Source organism: Nothobranchius furzeri, chromosome 12, assembly GCF_043380555.1.
Source record: "Nothobranchius furzeri strain GRZ-AD chromosome 12, NfurGRZ-RIMD1, whole genome shotgun sequence".
In the NCBI taxonomy this organism is placed as follows: Eukaryota; Metazoa; Chordata; class Actinopteri; order Cyprinodontiformes; family Nothobranchiidae; genus Nothobranchius; species Nothobranchius furzeri.
The window spans coordinates 47,078,495-47,089,118 of NC_091752.1; the positions used below are offsets into that span (position 1 = coordinate 47,078,495).

The 10,624-nt window shown below is 44.2% G+C and overlaps 1 protein-coding gene across 2 annotated transcripts in view; it reads left to right on the forward strand.

The window, feature by feature from the left end:
* The window catches only part of arfgef3 (ARFGEF family member 3), a 92,267-nt gene extending 82,408 nt beyond the window's left edge, over positions 1-9,859 (forward strand). For both annotated transcript variants that reach the window (XM_070542642.1, XM_054750434.2), the window contains 5 exons: positions 9-180; positions 1,320-1,418; positions 5,238-5,611; positions 5,691-6,138; positions 8,740-9,859. In XM_070542642.1, coding sequence (XP_070398743.1) covers positions 9-180; positions 1,320-1,418; positions 5,238-5,611; positions 5,691-6,138; positions 8,740-8,931 — 1,285 coding nt within the window. In that variant the 3' untranslated portion in view covers positions 8,932-9,859. The remainder of the gene's footprint in view (positions 1-8; positions 181-1,319; positions 1,419-5,237; positions 5,612-5,690; positions 6,139-8,739) is intronic.
* The last annotated feature ends 765 nt before the right edge of the window (positions 9,860-10,624 follow it).

Here is a 10,624-nt window from a genome sequence, read left to right on the forward strand (position 1 = left end):
ATCTGCAGGACGGCACGCGACTTCGACACCCGGCTGGGTTTGAAGTACCTGCTGATGAAGGTGTCAGGTGTTTGCGGAGCAGCTAATCTGTACCGTCAGTCCGCCATGAGCTTTAACCTGTATTTCCAGGCACTGCTGTGTGCCACGTTGAGTCAGGCTGAAAGCATGACAGCTCAGCAGGTAGGAACCAATCAGATCCACTGGTCCAGACCACTAATCAGATCCACCAATCAGATCCATTTATCATATCCAGATTTTCTTCTTTCTGCTCTCAGCATCATGTTTTACTGAATGGCTTAAGTTTAATTCATTAATTAATTAATGTATTTATTTATTAGCTTAACCCAACCAGCCATCCCTCCAATTAAAAATAAATAAAAATGTTTTATTTATTGTTCTAATTTCAGTCTCAGCCACAGTTTCCATGATGAAGCAAATTTAAACTGTTTAATTAAACCAAATAATCACGAAGGAACAGAGTAGTACACGTGGAATTTCATCCAGGGAAAGAGCTCCAATGCGAACAGGCGCACGCACACTCACACACAGAGAGCTACTCTCTTCTCCCGTTCCCACACTGGTCGGCAGCTCCGTAACGGCAGCTCCGTGCTACAGACAGAGGTTTACTCATCAACACCCAGCATGAAAAATGAATCGGGCATCCGGGAAACCCCCCGCTGACTCTTTCCTCTCGCAGATCAGAGGCGGTAGGTGTAATTTCAGCTGGCCAATCAATCTGTAGTGTCGCCTCGGTCCTAGTCTCACCGCTGGGGAGAAGGTCTGAGAAAGAGAGTCGCCTCGGCACCGAAAACGCGAATCTGACCGGTGTGTGAAACCAAATTCCGATGCAGTCCGATACCTTTTGGGGCCGTGCCGACGCTAATGTGTACGCACCAAAAGTCTTTGGTATGACCCAACCAGGAATTGAACCCTGATCTTCCAGTCTCAGGGCAGACACTCTACCAGTAGTCCACTGAGCTGGTTAAGTTCTGTTTGGATTTTAGCATCAAAGAATTAACAGATTAACATGAATTTATCAAATTTTATTAAAACTTCTAATTATATGTAGGACCTTTAGCTTGACGAGCACTTGCGCCAAAGGTCCCTCCAACCACCACCAGCAGACAAGGTGGGTTAAGTGCCTTGCCCAAGGACACAACAGCAGCATTCTTTGGTCGGAGCCGTTATTGAACCTGCAACCTTCCGATTCCTGTAAAACCCGCTCAGCCTCCTGAGCTACTGCTTTACTGTCAACACAGCTGTCTAAGATAAGGTAAGGAAGACTGACTCCTAATTTTTAAGTGTTTTCTTGTGTTCAGGTGAAGAGGATCCTGTATGAGGAGGAGGGGAGCTCCGACTCCTCTCATCCTGGATCCGCCTCCTCCGAGGATGAGGATATCTTTGAAGAAACAGCACAGGCGAGTCAAACATAGGGAAACAAACCTTGATGGCAGTTCAAACTTACTCTCAGTTAAAATACTGTCAAGAAACCAAAGACCCTGGTTTTGTAGATTTGCCCATTAAGACAGAAATGATCCCTCTATAATTCCAATGGTAGGGTTATCTGAACAGTGGTAGAACAATAACCCCAAATCCAAAAGTTATGAATGAAATGAGTGTTTGATCCCTTTGCAAGATGTGCTTTAGATCTTGATGGACAGACATGTCCTGTAGTTCTCACGAGTTTGGTACACAACTCTCCAAGTCCACAGGTTTTCTGTGGGATTAAGAATCAGGCCCAAAGATTTTAGTTTGCTTCTTCCTGTTGCCTCGGCCGAGTGTTTTGGATCATTGTCACGCAGGAAGCACCACCACCACCACTCCAAGCCCATGTCCAATGCCCTTGCTGAGGGAAGCAGCTTCCCACCCACAAAATCTGATAGTAAATGGCCCCAGCAGAGACAGTGGGGACAGAGGGGATGGTGTCTTAGCAGTGTTCCTCCCCCTCCGAACATGAAGAGTTGGGCTGATGCCAAAGCACAGGATTTTGTTCTGACCACAGCACTTTCACCTGGTTCTCTGAATCATTAGATGTTTGGTGGCAAATGTCAGACAGGCCTGTCCCCGTGTCCTCTGGAGTTTGTGCTTGTTGTTCTGTCTCTCACTGTTAAAAAAAAACAGATCACTGAGATCTGAGGAAACTTAACTGATGCCGAAATGTTTGTCTCTTACCTGCATCATTTTGCCCATGTTAACATATTGACTGTTTTAAAGGTAGTGGCCAGACTCAGCATTAAAATTGTAGAAATACAGTATAACTACACTTAACCATCTATATAAATATGAACTGGGTTCAGTTTTCATTTTGTTAAGGAATTTAGTCATAAATCATTACAGAAAATCAAAAATCTCTCCTCCAGGCAGTGAAGAACTGTGTTCAGCATACGTCACTCACACACGTCATACTAGGTAGCTGCTGTTGCTAGCATGGTAAATCACTGTATTTTGTTTACCATCTTGTTCCTAATTAAAACAGAAAATTGCGTTTACAGCTGCAGCTAAAGGTCTGAGCCATATGTCCGTGTCCTACACGTATTTTTAACTAACATAGGTTTAATCTAAAATAATAACCTACATCTATAAATCCATTTAGAACCGCACCCGTATTTCTGGACTCCAGCAGGCGAGTCCCGTTATCATGACTGCCGCAGCACTAACTGTGTTAATGGAGTTCAGTTGAGCGTCTCCGGTAATCCAATATCCGTTCTCGTCGCCGTATCCCAGAGAAAATCCAAATCTGACCGACTAGCGAGGCTTCAGAAGCTACATCTGACTGATGACACATTGTTCTCTGCTATTACGCTACCGCAGAAACACCGGAGTCAGGCGTTGTTTACTATCGCTGTTTCAGCAGGTCTCCTTGTGAAACGTCACCAGCTGCCCAGGGCTTAGACCGGAAGTTAGTTCCTGTTTTTCCCACGCCAGTAAAAAACGTCAGATTTTCTTTAAATTCCAGCCGTGAAAATCCAAAAACCTGTTTCATCTGAGGTTTTAATACTTCTTTACACATGCCATTGAATGGAATTTTGCCTCTGGCCAATATCTTTAAAAAAATGAAAGGGTATGTTGATGATTGTAGCGTATGACAGCCATGGATAGGAAAGGTCATGATACTGGCCAGAAGCCCTGCTTTCCAAACCAAAACACCGGCACTGTTTATGGCCTCGTCTTCTGGAAACCCTCATGACAAAGCCTTTTCTTGTTCCCTTTACTTGCAGTCACAAAACTCCTGGAGGACGGGACTTTTCTCTTAACCTTCATAAAAGGATCACATTCTTTCTATTCTAATATTTCCTCACTTTACAGATTGTTACAATCATAGACCAATTAATGTTTAATCTAAAGTCACTTTAATTAGACCTGATTGCTTTACAGTAATATTGAATCAAGATAACTATTTATTGTTGAAATGCAAATGAGTCTACTTGATTATTTAATAATGATTTTATTATCAGTTATGTCACATATCATTTCAGTATATTAATAATGACACATATTTAGATCTCGCATATTTAGATCTCGCATAGTAAGAGTAATATTTTTAATAGCCTCTTACGAAGGATGTGATGTCAAGGGACTTTAACACCTCCTACATTTTCTGACCTCTGATTGGTCCAACACAGACCCTTAAGAGAGGGAGTCACTTCCTCAATAATTCAGTTCTTGCAAAACGCTGAATGAGAATCTCTTGTGAGATCCAGCAGATCTCACACTTTTTAGTGGCATAGAACCACCCTTTTTCAGAGCCAAAACTACTATTATTTGTTTTAATCTGCAAAACTTCATCAGACGCAAACAAGCCAGCAGGAATACCAGAGGGTATGTCACTGACCAGCCGTGCGGATTCAGGGGAGAACTCTCATCACACGGGTACCGTTGCGCTGCACTCTGGCGTTGGATGGGTTAAGATTAATTTGATAACTAATCAAACATCACTTAATTCAGCTAGATTATTCTTATTATTCCAGACATCACGTTCTTTTCCAAGACACTGAGACTCTTAATAACATCCAAGGTCATGTTTCTTCAGAGTAAGTTACTATCTTAGTTGATTTCACCTTGAATAATCATTTAACTACAGTTATTCTGTATAATCGTTAGTCGTAGAAATATACCGTAATTTCCAGACTATAGAGCGCACCTCAATATAAGCCGCACCGGGCTAAAAGCCACAGATATCTACTGAATTGAAAACATAGTTTAACTAAACGTAACTGAACTGATCAGTATCAAACAAAACAGAAAAGTTATTGATTAGTTTATTCATCGTCCTCCTGCGCACTGAAACCACTGAAGTCATCTTCTTCAGTGTCGGAGTTGAACAGCCTCAGAAGACCTTTGTCACATACCTTTTCTGTGGCGATGTCGGTGTCGCTCTCCATGTTGCTGTCGTCATCCCGGGGTGAAGCTGGGAAAACAAGCAGCGCCGTTTTACTGTGAAAATAATCCTCCTGGGCGCTTTCCGTAGTACTCCTTTAACCATTCCTTCATTAGACTGTCCAGCATCCATCCTTCCTGGTTGACTAAAGCCGCACCTCATTATAAGCCGCATTATTCAAAGCGTGAGAAAAAATAGTGGCATATAGTCCGGGAAATACGGTAGTACTAAATGTGTTCAGTCCTCACAGGCTACCGTAGAAGGAAACACGGCGTCTAATATGGCGTTGCCCAGAGACTCGTATCTTAGACCTGATTTTTATGGTTATATGCTATGAAGCCACCAATATTTTCTAACAACTGGGCATCATATAATTCATTTCCAACAAAATTTAGAGGAAAATGTCAAGAGATTAAAGGTGAAACTACACATTGTCACTTTAAGATGCTGAGTTACCAACTGGATGGGTTGGAGTGACTTGACTGCCCATTCCCGGTATTTAACAAGAAGGGAAAGAAAGTGAGGAAATGGAAGATGGTTCAAATGATAAAGAAGTGGGCGGAAGCCAGTGGCTGCCACTGACTTTGGAACCGGAAAAAGGCTTCTCCACAACCAAATCTATCACCGCTACCACTCCCTCTAACTGCCGCTGTACCAGTAGTTATTGAGTTCTAATTGATTTGAGGTCAGATCGCCCAGCCCTGATTAAAATTATGGGGTGATCATTTATGAGTTTGTAGGCAAAGGGACAAAATCAACAGGGGGTCTGATTATGTTTGTCAGCAGAAAAGTCGCTGTAGAGATTGATCCTTCAAGACTGCAATATAGTTGAGTCTCTCTTCCTCTTTTCTCCGTGTAGGTCAGTCCCCCTCGCGGTCGGGAGAAGCGCCACCCCTGGCAGGCGCCAGTCCCATTGCTCAGCGTTCAGCCACTGGGCAGCGCTGACTGGGCCTGGCTCGTCAAGCGTCTCTACAAAGTGTGCATGGATCTGTGCAACAGCTACATCCAGATGCACCGGGACCTGGAGAGTACTCTGGAGGAGACACCACTCCCCAGAGGAGGAAGAGGAGATCACGTCTTCCTCTTGCCTCTGTTCCAGTCTGAGACTTCCACACCAACGTCAGCAGGTGGGCTCTCAGCGAAGGGGACACCCTTAGAGGAAGGAGGGTTCAGGTGTCAGGGGATGGACCTGAGTTCACCTGGAGAAACACATACACAGAGTCCCAGTTTCAGGTCTGAGATCTGTCATAATCAGTTCTAGCAAAAATCATCATCATCATCACTAAAATCAGCTGTTTGTTCCGGTTCTCAGCTTCACAGGAAGTTTGCCTCATCACTTCCAGATCAGTGGAGACAGGAGGGACTCCATTACAGCGGGAAGCTCGGTGGGAGGAGCTTCCAGCACAGGAAGGAGGAAGGAATGGTGGGAAAGTGCCGGAAACAAACTGTACACCATCGCTACAGACAAAACCATCAACAAGCTGATGATGGAATACAAACGCAGGAAGCAGGCACCACAGCAGGTTCAGCAGAGCCACATCAACCTATTCATGAAGGAGCAGGGTCGGGCGGCAACAGGAGACAGGAGGGACCCCGTGGAGCTGCAACGGCCCCAGCAGCTGGTGGATCAGCAGGGGCCCCCTCTGAGGCACTCAGTCAGTGCAGGGCCTGAGGTGCTGAGGCAGGAGAAAAGGCCACGGTCCGGCTCTACCATCAGCTCCCATAGCATCTCTCTGAAAGACTCAGAAGCTAAGATCCAGGTTGGTGCCCTGGAGTAGCATCAAAAACCACTTCCTGGTTTGGTCTCAGCTTAATGTTCTGCTTTTAGTTTTTTTACTCAGATTTCAGACATGAAACCAAACTTATACGTGAAACTGTCAAATAATTTTATTTTATTACAGTTATAGCAAATCTACAGAACAAGCTAGGTTTTAAACGCAAACACGGTCACGGAGCACTCACCCCTCCCCTCGGGTATCTTCCCTGAGATGCTTCTGCCAGAACCGGAAACCCACAATGCCAGAGGAAACGAGAAAATGCAAACACCAGTCACCGTTTTCTAGGTCCGTCTTTGTTGTCCGTGACTTCAAGTGGCTTTTTGAAGTAGTTTAAGCTAGCTGTTTGTCCTTAGATGATATTATTGAGCAGACACATAATAGCACATTTATTAACTCACTATTAGTTATAAAATGGGGCAGCAGTAGCTCAGGAGGTAGAGCGGGTTGCCTCATTATCAGAGGGTTATGGTTTCAACTCCAGCTCCCGCCAGGGGTACTCTGTTGTTGTGTCCTTGGGCAAGACACGTCAGCCAACTTGCCTATGTTGGTGGTGGTCAGAGGGACCAACGGCACCAAATGGCAGCCTCGCCTCTGTCAGACCGCCCCAGGACGGCTATGGCTACAACGTAGCTTACCATCACTAGCAGTGTGTGAATGTGAGTGTGTGTGAAAACGTCTTTGAGTGTCCTAAAAAAGCGCTATATACGTTTGATGCATTATTATTACAATTATAATTATTATTATTATTATTATACAAACATACATACAATAGAGCCGTAGCGAAGCGTCCATGATGTTTACGGCTTGATTCTAAAAATTCGTCGACGTCAGATCCGGTAGTCGACACACCACGCCCACTTGTTGCATCCCCAGGAGTTTGTAAATAGAGGAGGAATCTGCCTGTTTTTCCTCTAGTTCGCCCTCTTCTCCGCCTTCACTAACATCTCCACCAAATACCGAAGACCCGGAACAATGTCCGTCCGCTACTAGGTTCCTTTCCTGTTTTTCCCGCCTTCATTTCCCGGCAATGGACAACAACTTCCGGGGTCAAATGCGCTGCTCCGTCTCTATCGCAGATGCAGAAAATCACCGGGAGCATTTCTTTCTTCATAAAGAAGCTTCTTTCAGACATTAGGAGAGCTGTTTTGGTGGTAGCAGTCTCTCCTCCGTGCTGGTCTGTTTGCTGCTGGGTGTTTTTGGTTTATTTAAACTTGGTAACTTGAACTTAACATTGGTAAAGCTACTGTTAGTATCTTCGCTAACAGCTTCTTGCGTTGGGATAAGCTGTTACGTTTTGGTTTAGAGTTCATCGTTTTTGTGGTGTAGATCTCCCTTTTATTACATTTAGAGTGTTGTTGGTTTTCGGTTTAGTTTAAAATATCACCTTGAGTTTGGTTTAACCACCCAGTTTAGAGTTTGGACCTTTGGAGATCCTTACTTTGGTCCAGAACCCTGTAATCTTTGCCCAGTGAGACATCCCTACTTATTTGTACTTTTGTTTTAATTCCCCATAGGCAGAATTAGTTTTATTATTCCCAACCTGTGGATGGAAAGATTTATGGGGTTTTTTGTAGTGTAAATAAACCTGATCATCATTTAAACTTTTAAATCCCGTTATTGTCCCTTCCTTTTTGCACACGAGCCAAACTCCCCAGAAAGGGTCGTAAGACCACTCGCCTCACGCACATAAGTGACCAAAACAAAGCAGCATGGAGACATTCCGTCTTCTACCACCTCTCAGGCAGCAGCCTGCACTCCCAAGTTCTACATGTCACCAGAACATAACCAACCGCAACACAATAAAAGCAGTGTTATACAAAATGGAAGGCCTGGAGTGTTTATTCTCTTACAGTAACAATTTATCAATTTTTTGAGGGATTTATTAGAGATTTTTTGGTTTTTATTAATTGTGCAATAGAAAAATAATTGTTTGATATTATTGTCTAAGTAGTCATTAGAATAGTCAACTATTCGATCAAATAATCGTCAGAATAATCGTTTTAAAAATAATCGTTTACCTCCAGCCCTATCTGGGCATAGGAAGTGTTTCTAGTTGAGCTAAAGCTGTTTGGCAGCAGCTCACCTGTTCCACACTGATCGGAGAAATGCTCTCATCAGCAGCAACAGACACCAGCCCCAAAAAACCAAAAAGACAACTAAAACCGCCAACCTCAGAGCGGCCCATTGGGCACTGCGCCGAACGGAGCCTGGTTACGCCTGCCATTCTCGTTAGACAGGAGCAGCCCATCACGTTAACTCTCTAACTGCTTATTAGTGTGACTAGATTCTACAAAGTTTTCATGAATAAACACACGTGTGTGTGTGTGTGTGTGTGTGTGTGTGTGTGTGTGTGTGTGTGTGTGTGTGTGTGTGTGTGTGTGTGTGTGTGTGTGTGTGTGTGTGTGTGTGTGTGTGTGTGTGTGTGTGTGTGTGTGTGTGTGGTTAAGAAGTGGAGGGGCGTCTAATTACTAATGTGCTTCTCTATGTTGATATGAACTTTCTATGACTAAACTGTTATAAAGGTTCTAGGGTGAAACGTGATGACATCTGTTTGATCTGGTTCTGATGCGTGTTCTTCTGCAGGCCTGGACCAACATGGTGCTGACCTTGCTGAACCAGGTTCTCCTTCTGTCCGACTCGTCTTTCCTGGCCCTGCAGCCGGTGTTCTATCCCTGCCTCAGCCAGCTCTCCTGTCATGTGACCGACAGGCGCGTCCGCCACGCCCTGAGGGAGTGGCTCAGCCGTGTTGGCAGACTCTATGACATCATTGTGTGACATCACAGCGATGGAGGCTGCTTAGTGGAGGACAGGCAGGAAGAGACGGTGTTTTGTGGTCCTGCTGATGTCTGTTTACTGATCAATCTGTTTGTGAATGTTTCTGCTGTTGTTCCTCTTTAAACCACGCTCTCATCAACCCATAGCTCCATGATGATCATCATAATTCATTCATTCTGATATGAAGGTTTTTTTGTTTTTAGATTTGCTGCTAGTTTTCTTTGTGCATTGCTGAGTATTTTGGTGTCAGGAAGACAAAGTCAGATTTCTCTTCTGTGACTGAGACGCTTTCCTTCTGCATGTCCAGACTAAAACCAGCTCATTTCCTTTGTAACGGGACTAAAGCTCCTTGAGGTGCCTTTAGGTTGGTTTAACCCTCCCACTGTCTTTATAAGTGACCCCGCGAGGAAAGTTGAGGTGGTGCTTACTCCTCACCCTTCCCACATGGACCCAAGGGATAAACCATCAATCCTGCTCAATGGTCAACTTTCCTTGCGGGGTCACACCCATCAGGACAGTGGGAGGGTTAACTGCTTCTGTTCAGCCACGTTTGTCCAATAGAAAAAGGACTGAACGGAATCAAATATTTTATTAGTTAATTTTCTTTGGAATAAGATTGAGATGAAAAGGATGAAATGTAATCAGCTAATGTTTAAAGGTGTCTCTGTGTAATGGTCTTCTGTGCTGCAGCGTCTTTCAGTTGAATCGTCTTATTTATTTTAGCCAAATTCACCTACGTGGTAGACGTAGTTAAAGACTAAGACTCTCTTTTCCTTCTGTTTGTGTCGGAATGTTTCTGCTTGTGTTTCAGCTGAGACCCTCTGTGTCCTCATGATGAACAGCAGCTCAGACACAACTGGTACAAACATCTTTGAGTCCTGAATGAGTGTCTTCAAATAAAATAAAACCAAATACTGTGGAAACAACAGGTTTCTCTCTGTCTGTCTGTCTGTGTGTGTGTGTGCGTGCGCGTGTGTGTGTGTGTGTGTGAGAGAGAGAGGGAGGAATGGTTCAAATGGTAAGATAATCATGCCGATTTCTAACTCCATTCTCTTCTTCTGATAATCTTAAACTGTCATGTTCTGTGTCCCTTTGGTCCCCAGCTCCCTCCTGGCTTCCCTCAGGTTCCCCCTAGTCACTTCACTTGTTTTTAGTTTTCTATATGTTCAGATTCTCTAGTTCGTATCTGTGTTCTCCATTTAGGTCATTAGTTTACTTATCTTTAGCTCCCCTGTGTCTTAGTCCTACAGTGTTTAGGTTTATTTTAGGACTTGTCCACACGTAGCCGGGGATCTGCCAAAACGTAGATATTTTTCTACGTTTTGGCCTGTCATCCACAAGAAAACAGAGTTTTTTCACACGAAAACGGGTCTTTTTAAAAACTCCGGCCAAAGTGAAGATCTGCGTTTTCTCCATTTTGGGTGTCTGCGTGTGGACAGACAAAACCGGAGTTTTAAGGTCCGCAACGTCACTTTCCGCGACAAAAAATGCTGACATCATGTGTGCGACCTGTGTTTACACTAGCTGACAGCATGGAAGCCCTCAGAGCTGCGCTCTGTCACTACCCGATCCATCAATTGTCCAAGCGCTTTCTGCTTGTTTGTTTTTGCAAGCGGAATTACTGCTCCTTGAGGAAGACCACAGACGAAGGACGAGATTAAGAACGGGGGAAGTACTGCCGCCTACAGGTTTG